This window comes from Electrophorus electricus, chromosome 14 (genome assembly GCF_041902795.1).
Source record: "Electrophorus electricus isolate QZ-2024a chromosome 14, ASM4190279v1, whole genome shotgun sequence".
Classification (NCBI taxonomy): Eukaryota; Metazoa; Chordata; class Actinopteri; order Gymnotiformes; family Gymnotidae; genus Electrophorus; species Electrophorus electricus.
In genome coordinates, this window is record NC_137510.1 from 17,760,854 (window position 1) to 17,785,451 (window position 24,598).

The window sequence follows — 24,598 nt, forward strand, 5'->3', positions numbered from 1 at the left end:
TTTTAATGTTAAAGTTTCAGAGGTTAATATTAGCATAACAGTTATAGCCTAAATATTATACAGACTCAAATATATTTCATAGCTTTCTCCATGTTATTATCTGTAAAGGTCAAGGGTTAGCATTTCTAACAAATCCCGATTTCACTTCGGGCATTGATATGTGAATGCCCAATAGGGAAATAGACTTCAGCGCTTACTACCCAATAAGAGCGGGGTTGGCTGGAAGAGAAACTGGGGGTGGGTCTTTCTGCTGCTCAACTAGAGAGTTTGGAACAGTGTGCGTCAGGAAATTCTCTAGCACACATCCCTCAAACAGAAAATTGTGGATAAAATGCAGAAATTTTTTTCTAAAGTTTGCCTTGGAATTTGACATTTTAAACGTAGTGGGGATATTTTAAAATCTGGAATTGTCTACTCTGGAGCGCAAGAAAATGAAAGTTTGGCTTGTGATGCAAGGTGAATAGACTTTTTACTCTGTAAAACTGGCTGTAATATTAAGGTGAAGGTTACAAAGAATGGGTTTTGTTTAAGCTGTGTTATGGGTTTCTGTCTATTTTACCTATGATTTTCAAAATAACCTGCGTCAACATGTAATTGTAAATTCAATATCAATTGACATTCCTTCCGTATGGCTATGGTGATCGCTTCTAGAGCTACTTTGGAATGTGCGGCTGGAACTAATTTTTTCCCTTCAATTTGTTATTTTCTATTTTTATTATTTAGAGATTTGATGTTTGCACTAGCGATGGATGTTTTCCCCATTCGAAGAGCTGGGCCCAGATGGATTTGACGCCGAAGAAGTAAACTGTCTACGGTGGACAAAACCCGTCAAACAACGGCTTTTATTCGATATGAAGTTTCGAAGTTACCGCTTTACTTTTCACGTGAGACACTTCAGAGTCCTCAGACGTTTGCTGGAAAACCTTGAGGAATGTCATCGGCTGACCTGGCTCTTCTGACGTGAAGGGCAGGTAGAGTGTCCATTTGGACAGTTGAATCGATATGATCACAAGATGGTAAAATTGCGTTGATTTCAAAAGTTGTGTGCGTTTTGTTTTTGGTTTTGGGAAGCCTAATCCGAACACTGGAGGGGTGTAAAACACCTTTCATCTATAAAGACAATGAAAGAGAAGTCGAAAAATGCCGCCCGGACTCGACGGGAAAAAGAAAACAGTGAGTTCTATGAGCTGGCAAAACTCTTACCGCTCCCCTCAGCCATCACATCTCAGCTCGATAAAGCTTCTATAATTCGCCTGACAACGAGTTACTTGAAAATGAGAATTGTTTTTCCTGAAGGTAAGTTAACACGTTCTCTGTATGTGCGCGCATAAAGCTGTCAGTTGTCGCTTTTTATCGTGACACTTCCTTTATTATTATTATTATTATTATTATTATTATTATTATTACTGGAATTTGTGTTTGCTGTTTTTTTCCTTCTTATTTATGCTCGGATTTTAAAATACTTTTAAAGGCAAAATATTCTACCTTGTCTTGGGGATCCATTTTTAAAAGTGATTTCCTGTACTAATCTAAATGATTTAACATAAATTATTTAACCTTTTTGTAGACTAATTGGATAAAAATATCAAACAATATGATTAGTCAACTTTGTGACCTTTCTTTTGTCTTTAAAATTGTTGTAGGCCTTTGTTTTATAAACCCCACTTAATTTTTAAACTAATTTATAATAGGCTACATGTGTGATAGGTATATATTGTGAAACAATTGACTCTAATATAGAAGAGCATATTTTTTGCTCTTTAAAATATACATGAACTCACGTCGTCGGTGTCTCTTTGTGTATGCATTAAGATGTAGTCCCTTTTCAGAGTCAGGCGACCATAAAACTCCCTAAAAGACGATTAGCAGTCATTTCCCACCTTCTCCGTAGTCTCAACGGGTTTCTATTCTACGTGACCGAAGCAGAGCCTCGGCAATTATCGGTACCCGCGTGCCTCCCTGTCTGATCTCTCTGACCATATGGAGGTCCTTGTAAGACCGAGGCGTCTTGATAGAAGAGGGAATGGGTTTTAAAAACAGGGGCTTGAGACCGAGACAAAGAAACACGGTGGTAAGGGTATGAAAGAGACGCATATGCTGAAGTGATTAGGCCAGTCCACATCGTCCTGATGTTTTGGCGTCAGAATATCAAAGCGAGCGCTTAGGTTAGCTCTGAGAGGGCTTTTTGGTAATAGCCGCAACAAGGGGAAATATCGAGACGTCGAGACTGGTACTGCGTACAGTTGATGAGGCCTATTAGCGTTCCAACACAGTGAGGTTTAATATAGATGACCGAAGTGATGAAATATCATTTTCAAATAAACGTTACACCCAAAGATAAAAATAAAGAATTGTTAATCTGTCTGATGCTTTTTCTGATGTTGGTAAGATACCTGAGTGTGGGCTAAGATACGATGGGCTCACTGTTAATCTTCTGTAGTTTTATTGTATTATATTTTTTGTCACTATAATATCTAAATGTAGGCCTTCATTTTAGTAGTCCTTTAACAGGTTATTAATTACACAATTTATGGCTCAAAATTGGCCACGCTCTTTACATGTATTCTAGAGTAAGATAATAATTACTGGATGTATTGGTCAGTAGGTTATTCTATGGGGTGTCCATTTTAAATTAGGAGTAATAAGACAAGAGCAGCATTATATGAAAAAAAAAAAAAACTGTGTGCATCCAATTCGTCTGTTTAACTTTTTTCTAGAATTAGGCAAGACTTCGACAAAGTCTGTCAGATTTTCCAAGTAGCTACTTAAAGATTTTTTCTTCAGACTAAATGTGCTCATTAAAACAAACTAGGCACCTGCTGACGCCCAGTGATTTTTCAGAGGTTAGAATTATAAACATTTAACAATCATAATAACTGATGAATAGGTTCGCGTATAGTAGCCAAAGGGAAAAAAAAAAAAACTCAGTTGAGCTCTTAAAGGAATTTGAAGTTAATTGCAGTTGCGCTTACAGCGTGAGGGAGCCTGTACACGTTGGAGATCTCCATCAGCGTAGCTTTGTTCTATAGTCTTATTTGTGTACCACGTGCTTTGGATTTTATTTTCTTATCATAATTCGCTTTCATTGCGCACTGCACCTTGCGTTCGTGCAGCTTGTTCAAATTATGCCTGGAGTTAGTGTCACGAGGTCAATGTAACGATACCCTGCTAGTAGTCTGAGGAAATGTTCTGCGTAATTGACAGTAAAATTTTATTCGAAAACTAACGAAAGTGTGGCTGTGTTTACGGTTGTTATTTATGGCCTGAGGTGGGAATGCTAACCTTTGCTACCCTTCTTCCTCCCACAGTGTTCTCATATGTCAGTGTCCACAAGCAAACAAACTGTTTCCAGTTTGTGACTGTTTAAGTTGTAACTATAAGCGTTTTCATATTTTTGAGCGTAGGTCTATCGTATTATAATGACAGTTCTGTTTGTTTGATAAAGAAATGTAGCTAACAACATAGCGTTATAAAGGTTTTTAAAGTAAAGACCGGTTAAATTTAAATAGACCGTTTTATTTATGGATGTTGTATTTTAAAAAGTATGGGATTTTGTTTGTTTGTTTGTTTGTTTTTTTACAAAAGCAGACGCTCTGATGAATTTTATGTACATTCAACTTGCACAGCGCGTGACCATGCCCACAATTAAGTTATTAGCCGACTTGGAAACGGCTGGAACGTTTCCAGTAGAACCTGTAAGTTGTAAGATGGATGCAATTTTCTTGCCCTGCAAGCAATTGAAAGGTTCCTTCTGGAGAGGTTCAATGGATTACTCTTTTTATCGCCAGAAACAACCGCTTTTGTTCACAAAAGCTGCTTAGCTCACTGCAGACTCTTCAAGTCGAAAGAGTATATAGATCTTATTTCTTCTCTCTAGCAAAACGAATTTTGTCATTATCTAAACTCACTGACGTCCAAGCGCTTAATATTCTTGTGGTAGGTCAAGTGCGAAAAACCCAAAGCTCCAACATAGATTGGGCAAGCATGCATATTCATGCCAGTGGCACAAATGACCACAAATATGCAACAGATTTGTGATTTATAGACTGTGTAAGCTTTTTTTTTTTTACATGATACATGTTAAAAGGATTTAGTCCGGGTTTCGCGCATGGCACCATAGCCTGAAAGATGAGAAAAATGAAACTCCAATATTTACCTGTCTACAAAACTGTAGTGTTGTCGTATTCTAATTAAGATATACTCGCAGTCATGGTAAACATACAACATGAAATGGAAGATAGTTTTTATAGTATTAGCTCATAAGACAGTCACACAAAATGACATTTCGACTCTGGAAATTTCAGATTTTCTTTTTCTTTTTTTTGAGGGGGCGGGGGATGTGGAGGATGGTGACATAATTTTACGAACTGAATCAAGCGCTGAGGATTCGCAAGCAGACTATGTTTGAGTTGTGGTTAAGAAATAATTCGATTGTTTCTGTTGTGTAAACCTGGAGTGTATATTTGGTTAATATTAAAAAGGGTATCAGAGCTTTGCAGTGATCCTTTCACTGTGCGTGTTTGTTTTCGTAGATTTGCATTTCAGTTGGGATTGCGCGGACAGCGACTCCTTGTTTATCTTATTGACTTTTTGTTGGTTCCTTCCTTCGAGGTTTACTGAGTTGATTTGCATTTTTACAATAATGTTTACAATCATTTTAATTATAGAATGCTGACCAACTTTAAACGATCCTGTATTTTGAATTTGAGTTTTTAAACTTAAATAGGCTGTAATAACGCAACAATAACAACAATAGTAAGTACATCAAGAATAACAGCAATAATAATAATAATAATAATCATTATACTAATTATAACAACACCAGCAATAACAACAACAACAACAATAATACTATTTCTTCTTCTTCTTCTTCTTCTTCTTCTTCTTCTTCTTCTTCTTCTTCTTCTTCTTCTTCTTCTTCTTCTTCTTCTTATTATTATTATTATTATTATTATTATCAAATAGAAACTGAGATCATGTGTAATTAATATAGGCTATCCTTCAGGTCTAGGGGATTCGTGGGGGCACGTCAGCAGAGCCAGCTCTCTGGATAGTGTCGGGCGCGAGTTGGGATCACATCTTCTTCAGGTAGGAGTGTTTAGAGTTGCTCGTGCTGCTGCTACTACTACTTCTGCTAACACTAACATACTGGGCATTCTTCGTCCTGTTCGTCATCGTCCTCGTCTTCTTCTCATTATTATTATTATTATTATTATTATTATTATTATTATTATTATTATTATTATTATTATTATTTCTTTATTTTATTATTTGTAATTGTTTTTTATTGTTGTCCTTAACTGTTGTCATTTTATATTTTCTGTGTTTATGTGTATACTACGGGAAGATTCAATTTGTTTTAATAACTGTCCTTATTCAAATAAATTGGCTAAGTTTTGACGTTATGCGAATTCGAATTTTTTTTAATTCTAAGTACAGAATAGGAAACCACTATTTAATATTACGTGAAATTCGAAAATGTGTTCTCGTCACCTGAATGAAATGGAACCTATACAGCAAAAAAAAAAAAAAAAGTAAATAAACATTGCATAGCATGTTTACAAACGTTTAACGTTTATTTTGGGTGTTTTCTGTTTTATGAGATTCGGAAAACGAAATACTTGTAATAGGCTATCGTAAATCTCGTTTTTGTGTTATTATTATTATTATTATTATTATTATTATTATTATTATTATTATTATTATTATTATTTACCAGACTTTGGACGGATTCATTTTTGTGGTCGCACCGGATGGAAAGATCATGTACATTTCTGAAACGGCTTCTGTGCACTTAGGACTGTCACAGGTAAAGTGCGTCACTCATATGAATCTTTGATTACTTTCATTACTATTTTAATTACTATTTTGGCCAGGTTATTTTGCTGCGATCCCTTCGTATTGTTCCCTATTTGATTCATATAACTAGGCTCACTGCGTCTTTGACTGAGATGACAGAAATAAATTTTAACAGGTAGAGCTGACGGGAAACAGCATTTACGAGTACATTCATCCTGCTGATCATGATGAAATGACAGCGGTGCTCACTGCACACCAACCGTACCATTCACACTTTGTTCAAGGTAGGGCAGAGGGTGCTGTAAACTAACATAATTACGCCAAGATGCTAGAATTATGGCTCTTGATGGTTTTCCCGATGTTTTCTCCAGAGTATGAGATGGAGCGGTCTTTCTTTTTGAGAATGAAATGCGTCCTTGCAAAGAGAAATGCAGGTCTGACCTGTGGTGGTTATAAGGTTGGCTATTATTTTATTTATTTTTGCACCTATTATAATTAGCTATTTTCAGGACACTCATAATGCGCTGGATTTTTAATTTGTTAAACTGATAAAATTAACGTACTGCAATAAGCCTACTAGAATGTGATCATTTGTGTGACGCTACAGTGGGAGTTTTGCAAGGGAAACAACCCTTAATGTTAATTGTATTAATGTTAATTAATAGTAATAATAACAATAATAATAGCAACAACAACAATAATAATAACAATTCATAATAATTAATAATATTATAAATAATATAAAGTCAGAAACATATCAATGAGGATTGTGTAACAATCTGTGTAACAGTTAGTATAGTGAATTTTTCATTATAGGCTTTGTAACTGTTTTGAATGCATGTCTTTGTCTTTCTTTGTGTGTATTTGATTGGTGTCACCGTTTACTCCTACAGGTAATCCATTGTAGTGGCTACCTAAAGATTCGCCAGTACAGTCTAGACATGTCACCGTTTGATGGCTGCTACCAGAACGTAGGACTGGTAGCTGTGGGCCACTCGCTGCCCCCCAGCGCAGTGACTGAGATCAAACTCCACAGTAACATGTTTATGTTTAGAGCCAGCCTGGACATGAAGCTTATCTTCCTGGACTCCAGGTAATTTATACTCTGAAGAGTTCCTGTTAAGTATGGATATTGCATCACATTAGGCACAATGAATAAACATTTTTTGTCAAATAACTCTCAGCTCACAATCCACCACTTAGGCTGTGTGTATGTGTGTATTTATGTGTATTTGTTTGATTTTTTCAGTGTGTGTGTTTGTTTGTGTGTGTGTGTGTGTATGTGTTCAGCTTTGTTTGTATATTCATGTTCCATCATTCATGTGCATGCACACCTGTTATTTTGTTTAATGCACATCCATATTTGCATGTTTGTCTTGTGCATGTGTGCGTATGTGTATGCGTGTGCGCATGTCCGCAGGTGCTAATTATTCTTCTCCATGTTTGTTTGCCAGGGTGGCGGAGCTTACTGGCTATGAGCCACAGGACTTAATAGAGAAGACTCTTTACCACCATGTCCACAGCTGTGACACCTTCCACCTACGCTGTGCACACCACTTGTGTGAGTTAGGTTTGTTTTTGCTCATGGTTACCTCCTACTATGATGCAGGCAGTCACACTGCAGCCATAACAAGAATCACAATACTATTATTGTTGATGACAACTGTGAACCCAGTATTATATATTTGAATTTCTCCATGCTTTGTGATATAACAGAGCATGGATAAAAAAAATTATATTAAAAAAACATAAAACATAATATCTGTTTTATATATGGAAAAATACACTAGTATTTTATTTTGTTTTGACCTAATTATTACAACAGTAACAAGCTTTACATTAATTTAACCACCTCTTTTTTCACTTGTTCTTAAATATAAAATGAGTATTTGGATATCTGTTTTCAATTTATGCTAAAAAATTAAAATGAGCAAAATTGTATCTGTATTTGTGACTGAAGACTTCTCTTAACCAAATTATCTTTCAAAAAAGTTTGCTGTTCAGATTTCTTTGTAAGCAGAGTTCACTTCTGCTTTCTACTTTTACACTTAGACCTTTCTGCTTTTGAAATTATGGCAATGTTAATTCTGTGATTGTAAATGAAATTATGAATTCTAAAATTGCAAATAATAGAAATATAAATTGCATAATTGACATAACTGGTAGATTTTTTAAACATCCACAGTAATTTTGGTATTAATACAGTATTAAGAGAAGTAATCAGAAAAAAAAAAAAACGTTTCTCCTCTAATCATGCAAGTGTTACAAAAAATCCATCTTATCCAAAAGTACTGCATTGGATTCCAGCCAGGGTTGATGGTCATCTGACTATAGAAAGTAATCTCTCACTCTCTCTGTCACTCTCTGTTTTTCTCTCTCTCTCTTTCTCTGCAGTGTTGGTGAAGGGACAGGTAACTACAAAGTACTACAGGTTTCTTGCTAAGGAGGGTGGCTGGGTGTGGGTGCAGAGCTATGCAACCATCGTGCACAACAGCAGGTCCTCCAGGCCTCACTGTATTGTCAGTGTTAACTATGTCCTCACGTAAGTAACCTATTACTTGCAATATGTAAATGTACCTTTATAATAATCATAATAATAATAATAATAATAATAATAAAATATACATATATGCATACATACATACATACCTTCACATGTTAATTTACAAGTATAATTATATTTGAGAAATGAGGGAAACTTGTTCTGCAGTGGAGATCAGGATTAAATCTCACAGTTTGTTTTGTAAATATTCTGGTACTACTATTTTTTTTTTGTTGTTGTTGTTAGGCATACTTTTAAAGCAATTCAGGGAAATTCAATGTTTAATTAAAAAGATCCTGCAGTGGATTTGTTAATTTCTGCTGACTGGTGGATAAAAACTGAAGATAGAAAATGAAAGGATGAAAGTAAAAGATAGGAGGGGTTATGTGATGGCATCCCATTGGTTAGATTGCTAAAATAAATCCTTAGTGGTCACATTATTAGGAATTTGAGCTGTAGAGGTGAACCTCACAGGATTCCTTTCTGTATATATATACTTGCTACTTGATTAGGCTTTTATTATGTGAATTGTTTATTTGGTCACTTCTGCTGTACTCAGAAACTAAGTGGCTAAATGTAGGATGAATAGTGGTCTGTGTATTTAATACCAACCTCCACTGACTCCATGAAAAAGGCATGAGCTAGTTTAAATCGTGTTATATCCAAATGTTCATACATGCATTTATAAATGTATATGTAAATATTGTATATCCATATGCATATGCATATTGTATATACAAAATTCCATGACTGTTGCTAGAGTAAGTGTGCACTTTACTTTCTATGTCTGATTGAACTCCTCAAGTAATCAAGTCCCCTTGGGCAGAGGGATATTAAAGTTGAGAATGTACTGATGTTCAATCCTTGGGGTTCCCTGGCTTGGCAAAAAGAAACTCAGGGACAGCACCACAGACAGGGCACTCTAAAACCTACTGCTTTTCAGATTTCAGCACAGGCTTATTTATGCAGCGTGTATAGTGCTTTATTGTCTTGTTCCTTTAATTACATATGGCACTAATTAGTCAGAGACACTAACCATGTTCTTTAGCTTTACACATGTATTCATTAATTAGAGCAAATATAGTTGCACACATGAAATGCACAGCAGTGGCACTAAAACACATTGCAGGATATGAGTTATTTGGCTGTGTCTGAGTCGGTCTACCTGTTGACGTATAGCACTGTTGCCACACTGTTGCCAGCTTTAGTGACATCCCTGTTAACATTCCACTATGCTGCAGTGTTGTTCTATTCTTGCAGAACTGTAGTTATTATGTTGCACATTAATACACTTTAAATGCTTTTTTAGTGTTTAATGGAAAATTAGCACATATTGCAAGTTACAAAGGTAATAGCAAATTATATGAATGAGAAATCATTTATTTTAATTTGCATGAATTAAAATGCAATAACTAACAAAATCTACTAGATTACTTAAATGATCTGGATTGTTTACCAGTTTACATCATATTTTGTTTTATTTTTATTGTTTTCCCAAAGAGTAATTGGTCGGAATTCATTGATTGTGTAACAATAAACCATATACAAAAAACAAAGGACTAAACGGATAGTTAAATATAAAGTTTAATTATTGGTTACAGTCATTCCAATTTTTATTGGACTACATATATGTAAATAAGTAAACATATTTAAAATCATGACTGTAAATATGATCAAGGGGAAGGCTGTCTACTGACAGCCGCATGAAGTTGTGCTCTCAGTCTTGAGCCCCAGCTGGCTGTAGTGGCTATTAGGAGGCAGGGTGAACCTGCTGCTCCGGCCTGATTTAGTTGCTGCCGTACTGAGGCAAGCATGAGCACTCTGGGCAGGAGGACGGAGAGCACAGCGACTGCACTGCTCTACACTGCTGCACTGTGAACGCACTAAACCCATAAACGTGCCCTCCCTTCCAGTAACCTAATCACACCGCAAAGCCCTCTGGAACATCTTTGTAGCTTTAAAAATTCATATGGCGCACACCTGTCAAGTACGGTAAATGGACACTTCCGTCTCGTCCACGTCATTTTGGTCATGCGACCTTCCGCGCACCCACTGGCGTAAGAAGCATATATTAGTATGCAGTGGCATGCTTCATTGGCAACAGAGGAGGTGCAGTGGCCCTCACCTCCAGCCTGGTGCGGCTGTGTGGGAGAGGGGAAAAGCCAGTTAAACTGGGAACTGCATACAGCTACACACAAAAAAAACCTATACATACAGTGTGGCACTGTTAACTAGAACACAATTAGAAAAAGGAATGGTAATAAAGTTATATATTTAATATGTTTCCTTATATGTTATCTCATATATCTCATATCTCGTTTTATATAATGGGATTACATATTAAATTTTGCATGTACTGTAATGTTCAGTAAGCTCTCTTCTGTGGAAGAGATGCTGTTTGTGATTAGCAGACAATGCAAGGTCTGCCACAGCTGTTGGTTGTGAGGGCCTGGCATGGCTGCTGAGCTCGCTCCTGTCTCAGGTGGGAAGACTCTCTGTTGAAGCATGCACAGCTGCAAGGCTGCTGGATACACAAGCTCTACAGTATGGTGGAAGGGGGGTGGGGGGACTTGGCACTGATTTATTTGTCATGCATTCATTCTGATAAAGCGGCTGCGTTATTACTGCGCGCTTTCTTCTGGAACTCTCTGGAAAGAATGAAACTCCCACTGGTAGCCATCATTCATATGGGCCCTGGATTTCAGCCTGGGTGGACAAGCGATGCACCGCTCTTTTGTCTGCACATGTCCAGCAGTACTGGTGGCTGGGCTGGTGAGTCCACCATGTTTGCTCTCCTCTCCGCTCCTCTACTCTCCTCTCCTCTTCACTCATTTCTTTTCCTCCTATTTTCCTCCTCTTTTCCTCCTCTCTCCTCTCCTGCCCTCTCCTCCCCTCTCTTCTCCTCTCCTCTCCAGTTCAGCTTGGTTGCTGCAGATGGTAATGACTGGCTTCCATCATCATTAAGCCAAAGAGGCGGCACGTGTGTGCGCTAATGCGAAGCTGGGAACAGCCTCACCCAGCTCCTGCAGACTCCCAGCCATAAAAGGGAGTGTTTATGAGCTTTAATTAATAGGCTGTAAAGATGATCAGTGTTTATAGTGCACAGCTTGCTAAGTGTGTTGCTGAGAGCTCCCAATTATGATATGCGTGCGTTTGATCCGTGGTTCAGTGTTCTTATACGTTTGAGGAAAGCTGTTCAGAAAGGGTTCACTCTTGTATTGCCGAGTGAAAGTGCAGAGTCCTCACCCCTCTCTGACCCCAGCACATGGGTGTTTGTTGTCTCATAATTGCAAAGCTAATCTTTGTTCATGCCAGAAAGAGGTGAATGTGTCTGGCCTCTTATCATGGCTGTTATCAGAATGTGTGCTTGTTCACACAGTGACTGCAGTAGGAGGTGTGAAGTATGAGTAAGTGTGTGTGTATGCATGTGTGTATGTGCATGTGTGTGCACAACTGTGCCTGTATGTTTACATGTCTGTATCTTATGCCACTGAGGCTGGCTAGCCTGTTGCATCATTATCACCTGTTTTGACTTCTGTCCATGAACTCTGACCCTAGATATAGATCCTTGTTTACACAGACACTGTGACTTTACTTACAAGAGATGTGTACTTCAAAGAGGAGGTATAGGCACATGCATGCATGTGTGTGTTCGTGTGTGTACACGTGTGTGTGTGTGTATGTGCACACATTTCAGTGTATGAGTTTGGGTGCATGTCTTCTTTCAAGATGTTTCTATCTGTGTCCCATGCTACATGTCTACATATTGTAGTAGGCTGCAGGCTCGAGGAGCATAGAGCTCCTTTCTTGGCTGCCATACTCTCTGGAAACAGTTTTCTTTGTCTGAAAGTTGATTCATCATAGGGAACAAAATCCATACCACACTTTACTCAGAAATCAATTCCCATTTCCTAGTTAGACCTCATGCGGGATCTGCTCGTGAGCTTGATTTAGCTAGACAGAGCTCTTAATCTCACTGTGTATTTGAACGGAGACGCTTCCCCTCTGTCGTGTGTTTGCAAAAGCCTTGCTCCGCTCCTGTAGGAGAAACAATGACTTCCAACTGCACCTACTCTCATTTGCACGAATGCACGCACACACGTTTTCTCTCCCACAGACACACATACATGTCATGTTATTGTCTCACAAATGAGCAACTATGTCTTAATTACCAAACATTAGCCTGCATTTACAACATTGGCAAAGCTGACATATGACAAGTACACAAATGAATGGGAGACACACTTGTACAAAGAGCATGAATACTGCTCTGCCAGTGAGCTAGCCTTTGTTTGATGAAAGAATTGATTTTTGTCTGGTGAGTGCAGTACCTGTTGGGCTCAAGATCAACCTTTGCATTGGCTCTCAACAGGGAAACAGAGTATAAGGGTCTACAGCTGTCCTTAGACCAAGTGACATCCACAAAGCCTGCCTTCACCTACAACAGTCCCTCTAACCCTACCAGCGACAACAGGAAAGGCAGCAAGAGCAGAGTGTCCCGCCCCAAACCCAAAACACGCCTCTCCCCCTACTCAAATGTGAGTATATGGATTCAGACTATAGAACTCTTCCATGAGAACAATAGCTATGGTTAAAATTTAGTTATTAGAGTGAAGTTTAATAGTGTATTTTCAGTGAGTGTTGACGTGTGTATATATGTTTATGTAGTACCCAGGGTTCCACACAGAGCGCTCTGAATCAGATCAAGACAGCAGCCCCTGGGGTGGGAGTCCTTTGACTGACTCTGCCTCTCCTCAGCTATTGGAGCAGAATGAAAGCATGGATGCCTCCTGTGTCTACCGCCAGTTCCCAGAGCCACGCCCCTTGTGCTATAGCCTGCCTCTCTCGGAGGAACACCAAGCCTCTGGTGACCATCAGAGCCACATCCACACCCAGGCCTGTGAAAGGGGGCGTTGTGAGGCTGGGAGGTACTTCCTAGGTACCCCCCAGCCCGGGCGAGAGGCATGGTGGGGTGCGGCTCGCACTGTCCTGCCCTTACCCAAGTCCCCCCCCGAGAATGAAGATGGATATGAGGGTGTGATGCCCCACATCACCTCCATCCACAGCCTACATGGTGAGTCTTACCTGTGATCAGAGTCTGAGGCTTTGGGTCTGACAATGCCTTATTGATTTAGAGATAACATTTATTTGTCCTGCTTGCAGTGAGGGGCCACTGGGACGAGGACAGCGTGGTCAGCTCTCCAGATGGTGGCTCAGCTAGTGATTCAGGGGACCGATACCGAGGTGACCACTTCCGTTCAAGTCCTCAGGAGCCCAGCAAAATTGAGACCCTGATCCGGGCAACGCAACAGATGATAAAGGAGGAGGAGAGCCGTCTACAGCTGAGGAAAAGTGGTGTTGAGGTGCCTCTGGGCCCCACTAATGGCCTGGCCAAGAGTCACAGCTCCTGCTTCGGCACTGAGTTCCCCCAGTCAGTTCTGCAAGGTGCAGCATGCCGAGGGACGGCTCAGGTGATAAGCCCCGCCCCCAGCCCCACCCCCCTGCCCCGCCTCAGCAGCCCTGGTTCTGAGCGGCTGGCCAAAGCCAAAGACTTCCTGCAGACTGAGCTCTCTTCTCCACAGCAGCAGGTGGCCCTTGCTGGCTCTTGTGCTGTGTCCCCCACCCCTGCGCTCTACCCCTCCCACCCACGCCAGTACCTGGACAAACATGCTGCCTATTCCCTCACAGGCTATGCGCTGGAGCACCTCTATGAGGCAGACAGCTTCAGAGGATACCCGCTGGGCTGTGCGGGCTCCTCCCACTATGACGTGGCCTCTCACCTGCGCATGCAGGCAGAGCAGCCCCCCAGCCATAAAGGAACCTCTGTCATCATCTCTAATGGCAGCTGACGCTTAGCAACACACTCGCCAAGACTGGGGTCACCCCGACTGGCTTTTATTCCCAAAGGGACAAAACACTAAATTTTGTTTGTTTGTCTGAGATCTTTTATGTTACTATTTGCATTGATTCTAGATTTCAGCATTGAGGAAACCTTATTCATCCATTAAAAAGACAGATGGCTCAGATGAACTAATATTTGAAATAGTCATTATTTTACATGCGCATAACCACCAAGGAAATCTGGTTGATTGCATTTTTATGTCATCAATTAGACTTCAGTTGGAAGAGAAAGGGATTGGTTAAACAGTGAAAGTGAGATTATACAAATGACCTATAGAAGCAGAAGAGAAAACCATAATTGTTAGTTATTGATGAATGTGAGCTGAGATTATCCACACAAAAATGTCAGTGCATTCACCATGTCTTTACAGTCAGTGTTGCTATCGCATTTGGTACTTGATTTTTTGAGTTATGCATTTAAGTACTCCCATGTTCCTGTCTTTGTGTCTTATTTACTTATTCTGCCTGAGAAATGCAAAAAATATGTCAGCATTTGAATTCAAGCCATTTTCCCTGTATAAAGGAAAAATGATGAAACATGAAAATTTTTAATGTTGCACAAATATGTGTGATGTGTTTTACCAACCAGGCAGCATTAATAGACCAAGGAGTAAACAATCTTACAATAATTAATTGTTTTAGGATGATGGCTTCTATCTATGAATTTGACAGGAAACTTGACTCATCTAATCAGAATGATAGATGACTGGGACATTAATCCAAAGTATTTGGCCACTTCAAGTTGCAAAATATTCACTGGAATATTAATATAGTTCACTATTTGGAGAATATTTCTACAGTGTTTGTCCTGTAGCAACAAATTTTTTTTTTTTTTTTTTTACAAATGCTTTGCAACTTTACCCCAGACCAAGCCACTCAAATTTAACTCATTCTCTGGAACTCTAGCAGGACAGCCAGGATTATGCAATTGTAATGACATTTGTTTTAATGTCAAACACATGGCATGGTGGAGGAAATGATGTACACACTCATGGTTTTCAGTTAGTTGGGATGCCTTCGCATGTTGTAACTAGCCAGGCCATTCCAAAGAGATTGACTGTGGTCCAGTGAAAGTTGGAGGAGAGGAAGACAGAGGGAGGAGGGTGGAGGTGTGACAGTAGGCGTAACAGTGGGCGTGGCAGTGGGTGTGGCAGTGGGCGTGACAGTGGGTGTGGCCGTGGGTGTGGCAGTAGGCATTCTGCTGTGCAATGTGCTGAGGGTGCCTGGTGTCCAGGAGATAGACTGCACAGGGGTAGGGGAGGGGGATCTCTGAGACTATACTGCAGCTTTCTCACTGCCATGCTGCTGGATGCGAGAATCATGCTCACTTTGGGCAGCAGTTCTGTTTTCTTTTTCTTTTCTTTTTTTCTCCCTACAATGAAGAAAATCATTCTCTACATTTATTTATGATGTAAATATGCTTAGATATGTTTTGATGCACAAGTGGCAAATGTATTTATTATGTGAATGAAAAAAAGTGGTTTTCATTTTGGTTTTAAATATAGTTCCAATCAAATCAGCCTGTCTATCTTTGTTTATATTTCATGCTTTAAATTAAAATTATGTACTTCAAAATTATAACAGCTATTTCCATATGTACACCAATAACTGTATACATGCAATCATAGCTCAATAGGTGATCCATTTTCTTTATAAATTACAAAATTTTACAAGATCACTTGTTGCCATTGGTTGTTATATAGATATTTATAAGTTTTTATGCAAGCTATCTAGTTCACCTAAAACAGCAGTTCTAATATTTTATATATTTAGTGAAGTTTTGTTAATATATATCTCTGTGGTTATCTGTTTATTTAAATGCATTAAAATACCTCATTCAGTTTAACCACTCTGAAAACATTTCAAAACTCAGTCAAATGTAAAAATAATTCTAATGTGATCAGTTATAGCCACATAACCTTAAATTTCCATATGTACAGTTTTTGCTACCAATCTTTGCCAGTAAATTTCATCAACAGCTTGTGGATTTAATCAATATTATTAATCATTAATCATTACTGAAGCATGTAATTTGTAGTTTACAATCATTTATTATGTTAACATTGGTCCATATATTAGTGTATAATCTAAATTTAAAATTATCTTCTTCTTTTTTTCTGAGCAAACTGTAAGAAATTACAGAAGTAGTAAGAAAGACCAATATGTTTATAAAAGTTACATACAGTACTATAAAATATTTTTAGTGTAATCTGCATTATGGATTTCCAAATGCCACTGTTAATTTTGAAAGTACATGTGGCCTAAAGTAGTACTTTAAACATTTCTGACACTAGAGAATAACTTACTGATCAATTATGGGTGAGTGAATTAAGGCATAAAGTCATTTGCCCTAAAGGTCCACATGAGCCAAACTGAGGAAACAAATGTGTGAATATTTTTTGTTTGTTCATTTGTTTGTCTTAATTCACATAAGTGTTTGATAATGACTGTATTTTAAATTATTTCAGTATTTCAGTTTCAGTAGAAACAAATTTGTTCCACAATGAATTTGGGAAAAGATATTTTATTTTTTTAGTGAATCTCAATGTCTGGGTTGTATCTAAAAACTGGAGTCCATCTCTGCAGTGAGAGAGACAAAACAATTTTTTGGTGTCAGCATTCCACCATTTTACCTGCAGTGAAAATAGATTCTTAGAATAAAAAGAAAACACATCCAACCTAAAACAACAGTACCTCCCACTCCATTGCAGCTGGAAATGATATAGTATGTTTGCTCTAATCATTTTTCAGCAAACAATTGAAAGATTCTGAACCATCCATTTCAGCTGCAAGCCCAATAAATGTCCCCTGGTTATGTGTGGCTGCTTTTCCAAATAAAGGAGCAGATGAAAATCGATACAAAAGGATCTCCAATTAGGCTCGACTAAACTGAGGATCAGAGAGGTCAACAAAGAGGGCTGTTTTTTCCCTTCTGTCTGCTGATAGATGTTTACTGTTTGCTGTAGTGATTTTTGCCAATCCCTATGACATGAATCTGCGCTCCTCCAGAACTCCTATTACAAGGATATTTTTGAGGGAAAAGCTCTCCATAACACTTGGAATGGCTGTTGTCGATCTACTGTGGCCATTTTTTTGCTGTGTTTTTCATGTGCAGTGTGAAAAGAAGCCAGCGTAACCTGTGCTGTCTTGACAGATGTGTTGCCAAGCAACTGTGAGTAACACAGACAGCATTAACTCACACCTCTGACCTGTCTACTCACAGCTGGGGGAGTCAAAGCCCCTGTCTAGTCTCTCGCCTTCACTCTGCCTCATTTACCTTCACAATCTGCCTTACAATTGCTACAAATTTGAATAAAGAACGATGAAAAGCATTTGATATTTGTCTTAATATAATTTTATCATTTCATCATTCTACTGGTCATAACATGTATGTGTTTTTGGACATGATGCTTGAGTTCTAGTGTACTAGATTGAAAGAACGTAAGTGGTTTATTTATATAGATAAAGCCTATTTATACAGCATTGAACTTAAATGCTACCATGTTGAACTCATTTTCTACATGGTTTATCTTAGGTCCTGTGGCATATAATCCATCACATACTGGGACCCTGTCATTCAACAGTGTCTTCCTTAAATGTTGTAAGGACAGCCAATCTCAGTCTGACCTTAGAACAATGAAGCTGGATTAATGATCCAACAAACGTTGTTAGTCTCAGGTCTTTCCTCTAGACTGCAGAGTTTGTTTATAATGCATTATCTATATTTATTATCCACTGAATTTAGAAATCCTGAAGTTACTTTGAGTAGAAGCGAAATTTTCATTAATAAATGTTTAGATGCAGATGAACAGCACCACATGTGTCACCAATATTGCAATGCACTGAAAAGAAAGAGTCAGTGCTAAATAATTTCCCAAGATAGAAGGAGTTGACTCAGATTTGTGCAAATCAGAGGCAGTCCTGAAGTGGAACAGTGTTAGAGAAAAGCAGAGCATTTCTTTAGGGCTGTTAAGGAATTTTTGAAAGATTGTTGGCTCTTAGCTACAACAAAGATGTGCTTACTCTTGACAAGTCTTGCACCATTTGTACCTGAATTTATTCCCATAGAATTGGAAATTTGTCTCTGGACCCATGCCAGGAACACTATTGTAACATCTGACTGTTAGCTTTGGTTAGTGGCATTTGGTGATTTTTAAAAACGAGCTGAACAATTTTACTTTTTTTTTTTTGTTTGTTTGTTTGTTTGTTTTTTTGCAAATGAAAATGTATTAAAACACTAATATATTTGTGGCAAACTGCCACATAGCATCATGCTGTCTCTCTCAACCACCTAAAAATCATGAGACTCAGTTCCAGTATGCTTCACCCTCCTTCCTGACTGACTGCACTGTGCACTCCTTCAGACGCATTGACTGGATGAAGCCTCAGATTGGGATCTTGGAAAAGAGAGCCACAGGAGGAAATGGCTGCAGTCATGACCTGTTCCCATCCCACCTCGATGGGTGAGGCAGCAGTGCGGATCAGTGGGGCGTTAGGGCTCTCACCGCTGGGGTCTCTTCCCCCCTCTCACCCTGCTTGAGGAACTGCGCTCAAAGTGTTTGAATCCCTCTCAGAGCTCAGCCAGCCATGACATGAGCCTGCAATCATTCACAGAGCCACTTTAATGGGGAACCCTTTCCAGTGTCTCACCAGGCCAGGTCATTGGGTTATCTTGCTTAGCATATCCCAATTCCCCATTTGTCTCATAAGTGATCAGTGAGTAAAACATGACTGAGAATCAATTTGGGGGATTGTCTTCACTTTTTTCCACATTAAGTAAATAGATATATGTTTAAGGAAAATGTGATGTCATGATGCATGTAAAGAGACAAAGCATGAACATGAGAGGGAGGAAAACACCATTGGGAGTGCTGCATTCCAATTTAAACATAAGGCCCCATCTTCCCCTCTGTCAGGTGACTTCCAGAAGTGGAAACATGATGGCCTGTCACAGTTGCCAAAAACCCAGAGTAGTAAAACAGAGGGTGCTCATATCTGTGCTGTCACCCCCAAAGAAAGACAAGAGGGCACAAATGCATAATGACTAATCCCATACTGTTTACTGCCAGGCTTAAGAGCTTGCCCTGTTCCGAAACCAGAGAACCTCGTTGTAGCTCAGCTAGACAGGTGAGCCCCTGCTGTTCTTTTTCAAAATGTTTGTATGTGTATGTATATGCATTTTGTGTTTGTGTGTGTGTGAGTAGAGTGAGGGTATGTGTGCGTGTAGTGTGTAAGCCAGTATTTGATTTCCTATACTGCCAATCTATTACACATACTCGTCTGTTTGCATACACACACATAGCCAATGCTATATAAAGCCTAACATATACAATACTGATATGTTGTAATGAACTGTTGACAGGGATAACACAAGAGGTGTGTCACATACAGAACTGTTCTTTAATACCAATGGACAGATGGGCTCAAAAACACCCACATAGTGAGCAGAGAATTACAGATCAGTGTGTCCTCTATATCCAACCCAGAGCACTCTCAAACCACTTACAGATGATTTCAGTAGAGTGTCCCTCACCACTCAGTCATCTCATCATTTCTATGATTTTGCTGTGTTTAGGCATTTGGAGAGAACACATGGAGAGAATATACTTTCCCATCTCATCTTGGTGATGGCTCCCTTGCATCTTGTTATGTTTTCTCCAAAAACAACAGTTGGAACTCCTGAAAAAAGACCACCCTGATCAAGCCTTCATGTCTAGCACTTGTGTTACAGTGCTCTTGGCTCATGCATACCTTTGTGTGTGTGTGTGTGTGTGTGTGTGTGTGTGTGTGACTGACTTAAATGCTCTTTTTACAGTCCCATTAATCCCTCTGTTCACAATTTCACGCTCGATTTCTGAACAGCTTGTGCCTGGGTGTTATTTTCACAACCTTTCCTCCCTAATGCTGGCTGATCCTGAAATGGAACACCTTCCTTCTTTTGCTGCAATGTGTGTGTCGCTATGTTTTCTCAAGGCAGAGCAGTCTGGTCTCTCTCTCCCTCTCTCACTCATCACATCAAAGCCAAGCTTAAGGCTGACAGCCAAGACAAAGCCTGCTCATCCGCTGCCTTGCTTTGTGAGCCTTCACGAATGGGATAGGTATGATGTTATTCATAAAAAAAGAAATGCAATAAATATATACCAGTTCTAGAATACCACTTGGGTGAATCTAATGCAAACCACAAATCAATTACTTCTACTCTCTTGCTGATTTCTATCCAAAGCAAGTAATAAATAATTCTTTTAAAAATAGATAGTCCCTAAAGACCTTCCTAAGACAAAAAAAGTTAAGGAAAGCCGCTGAAAAAAATATCAGATGGTTCTATAGTCCAGTTTATTGCCTAATTAAATCAAACTCATAGAAAGCACTGGCACTGGCCTGTACCATATGCACTGGGGTTTGCATAATGTCAATACATACCAATTAATCCCTGTTGTTACAACAGGTTGATGGATGTAAAAACATCAATTGTGACACTGATGACTCCTTAATCAACCACCATGCTGCCAACTATGCAAAACTACTGCTGTCAGTCTTGGCTGTTATAGCCATACTTGGGTGAGGTCTGACTGCACAGCTCCTCATGATGAGAGATCACTTCTTAATTATTATGACACAGAGATGGGATGGTCTCTGTTCAAGCTATACTAACTTAGAATAGCTTAGGTGCGAATGCACAGAATGGTCACACAACATATGTAAAGTCACCTTTCTCCCCTTTCCCCAAAGCAAGTACGCAATAAAATATGCCAAAAAGGAACGAAAACTTTGTCAGGTCAAGCCATTTTCAAAGCTAATTAAAGTAAGTGCTGCAGGGTTACTCTAAGCTAAATTCATCCTTATGGACAGGACCATGAGTGTTGGCTGATGTGGTAGAGCAGCTCTCTTCTTTTTGATTAGATGGGTCTAGAATTCATAATGCTTTAATTAAAACTGTATGGGTATTTCTGATGATGTGCTATCAGCCAGTTAATATATTTCTCCAGATTCATCTTCTTTCATCAATCATCAAAGAAAAGGAAAGATAAAAAAAGAAGGGTATTACTACAGTGAAATAATATGGTTCTGAGTGAGAGATAGAATTTTTCATTTTTAAGTAAATTTTATATTGTTTGGTTGCAGTAATTTTGTTGACGTATGTCCCATCAAGAGTAAATAGGAATTTATAAGATGCAAAATATAAGATGATTTTCTTTGCATGGTTATATTAATTCATTTAAAAATTAGCTGTAGTCCAAATGTGTTAATTTACATGTGTGAAAATGGGGCTCTGTAGTGTATTTTAAGGGTGATGGAAAGGGTGGAAGGGTGTTCATGGCCATCTGTCTGTATACACACCACGAGGGCGCAGTAGGTGCTAGCAGTCAGAGCAACTCTACTTGTGTAAGGAGAAAGGAGATAATGGATGACAAAAGAGAGAGGCCTTCACAGCTTGTAGGTCTGCATTCACAAGTGAGAGAGAGAGACTGAGAGAGAGTGGGAGAGAGAGAAAGAGAGAGAGAGAGAGAGAGAGAGAGAGAGAAAGAGAAAGAAAGACAGACAGAGAAAGAGGGAGAGGGAGAAAGAGAGTTCCTCTATGTTACCAACTGAGACAGCCGCTTCTTAGTGCTCATCCAGCACATGGTGCCTTATTAAAGGCAGTTTCCAGCAGGCAACAGATTGGTGCTGAGGGTACCTGGGGGTCATCCCTTGAGTCTCACCACTACTGGTGGCCCACTACTCCCATTCTTTAACATACAAATTGCTTTTTTTGTGTTGGAGGATCTGAGATTAATTGCACACACCATTTGGCACTCCTTGTTCAAAGCTCTTGGTCTTTTTTCTCTCCCCCCTCCCCACTCCTCGCTTTGATTATGGTTAGAGATTAGCTCTACAGAGATTGCATCACATTAAGGCTTTTTTCATTGCTGCCACTGAGGCCTTTGTGGTTTACATTTTAACATCGAGAGCAAGTGGATTTTCAACTGGGAGGCACACTTTACTTTTTTCCACTTGTCCATTAGAGACTTAAGGCTCCCTGTTCACTCTTCGAATGTTCTCGTTTTCATTTCATTTGCTGAAAAAAAAGAGCTGATTGGTTCTCACCCTTCTCACCTTCTGAAAAGCAACAATTACATAAAAACATCAACCCATAAGAAGTGTACCTCCATCTCTTCATGTTTAGATTGGGTTACTCATACTCTATGACATAAATTACCATAGCTGTGGTGATTTTAAACCCCAAATAGTTTTATTCTTCTTATTCTACTCATTTTATTTTATCCATAACAGTTCTAGGTATTTTATGTTTTTATGTTTGTAGACAGTAAAGTGTAGGGAAAGCACTGCCACTACTGTATTGCTGTATTTGCTTTTATGCTTTTATCTTTTAGCTTATGGTATTTTCCATTTACTATATATATATATATATATATATATATATATATATATATATATATATATATATATATATAGAGAGAGAGAGAGAGAGAGAGAGAGAGAGAGAGAGAGAGAACAAGAAATGACGTTATATAAAAGCTTTAAATGTATTAACCCTTTGTTATTTGAAAAACCCACTGCACTATGAATTATTTAGGATTTGAGTTGAAGTACTAGATTGAAATATAAAGATTTGACATTATTCTTACTTTTTCAATACAGACCTTGTTTATCCAGACTTCTTGTGTTAGAGGAAGTTATGTAAATATCCTTATCAGTGTCTAGGCTTTTCTTATTCCTTTATCAGCAGAAATTGAATGTGATCCTATACACATGCATTGACTGGACACATGGGCACATTTTTCATGTTCTTTGTTCCTGATTGTCTTTCTGTAGTTAGTTTGCTTCAGGTGTGTGTGGTGCAAAGTAATGGTGCGGCCTCTCGAAGAAGACAAACAGGCTTGCTGCAAGTCCATTAAGGTTCTTAGCAGAGCCCTTCCAGATGTGGGACCATCTGCTTGTCTTGCTTTGTTAGTGCTGGACAAGAAAGGTAAGACAGGGGAGGTGAGCTGGCCCACACTGGCCTTGTTTACTCTAGCTGGGTCCCCACAGATGCCCTGCACACACCTTGCAACCAGCTGTGTGTACATGGAGAGATACTCACACACACACACTTACAAATGGGTGAATATCTTGCCTCATTGCTCAGAGAGCAAGCAGAAAGCACCGTTTATGTTCTGTACTGACCTCCCATAGCAGGCTCTGAGGAAAGAATCAGCTCCAATAGTTTGTCATGTGCAACCATTGAACTCTAACAGAAGCAATGCTTTAACCCCACTGACCAACACGTCCTAAAACATATCAGCATTGGAATGGCCAAGACCAAGCCTGTTTAAGTGCCTGTTATTGGATGTTAATATGTAGAGTTAGGCATTAGCGGGGGGCAGGAAGTGTGTAAATGGGTTTTACTGCTTGCCCCGAGTGTGGGGGTTTATTGACTGCATAATCTAAGGTCACTAACACCACAGGGTGTTTCCACCTCCAACTTCTTTCAGTCTTCATCAGTGGCAAATTTGTGAATAAATAGCAATAATCAAACAAACCTAGCTCTCTGAATAAGACAGACACAGAGTAGTAAGTGTTAGGCAGGGTAGGTGTTGACTCAAGGTCAGGCTGAGGCTTTGCAAAGAGCTTTACTTCATGTTATCATATGCTGGAACATTCCCAAAACCAAGCTGAGTATAAGTTATTTTTTAAATGAGTTTCTAAGAGCAAATAAACAACAACAATAACAAATCTCTCAAAGTTCTAACCCACCAAGACCTAGTGGATGCTAATGATTTTTCTTTCCCCCTATGGCTGGGCTTTAGCGGTCACTGAGCACAAAGACTAGGGGGACAGGTCAGGCAGTATTCTGGTGTTTGACTGACCCTGTGAGCTGGGCATACAGATGAACCCAGCTCTGGCAGATTTATGTCTGCAGTGACAGTAGAATCTCCCACCTGTGCAAACACCATCTCCCATGCTGCAACTGCTGCTGTAGCTTACCATGCTAACAAGAGCAGGCAGTCTCCACAAACGAATACACTTCCAGTCATGTTTCCCATGGAGGGCACTCTCCTAGAACACTTACTTTACTTACTTAGCTTACTGGGCCTTGGTTTTTGGGGTTCCCTGGTCTGAGGACAGTGTTTTTGACATGGGAATTGCGCACTTTCTCCCCGTCAAAGAAATTTGGAGCAAAGTTTTCTTTCTGATCTTGTTTGAGAGGGTTGGTGAGAGCACTCCCTTTGCCACAGCTGCAGAACAGAGAGGTGATGGATATAGCTGCAGGGGGTGAGGGGAGACGGCCCCAGAAATCCAGCCTGCTTTTAGTGCTCCTACCAGTCACTGAAACAGCCAAAGTGTTCAGCATGGTTTCATGTTCATAGTATTAAT

The 24,598-nt window shown here is 39.3% G+C and overlaps 1 protein-coding gene across 6 annotated transcripts; it reads left to right on the forward strand.

Annotated features, from left to right (window-relative positions):
- Positions 1–271: 271 nt before the first annotated feature.
- sim1a (SIM bHLH transcription factor 1a) lies at positions 272–22,502 on the forward strand. Of its 6 annotated transcripts, none has more exons than XM_027015901.3 (12): positions 272–456; positions 724–1,296; positions 5,006–5,088; positions 5,720–5,809; positions 5,975–6,083; positions 6,171–6,256; positions 6,693–6,892; positions 7,254–7,360; positions 8,194–8,341; positions 12,714–12,879; positions 13,010–13,415; positions 13,505–22,502. In XM_027015901.3, exons 2-12 carry the CDS (start codon positions 1,122–1,124, stop codon positions 14,188–14,190), a joined length of 2,256 nt encoding a protein of 751 aa, XP_026871702.2. In that variant the 5' UTR covers positions 272–456; positions 724–1,121; the 3' UTR covers positions 14,191–22,502. The 6 variants fall into 6 exon arrangements, with proteins under 6 accessions (XP_026871702.2, XP_081551835.1, XP_081551836.1 ...); XM_081695709.1 differs by having other exon boundaries at positions 13,100–13,415; XM_081695710.1 differs by having other exon boundaries at positions 724–1,173.
- Positions 22,503–24,598: the final 2,096 nt, after the last annotated feature.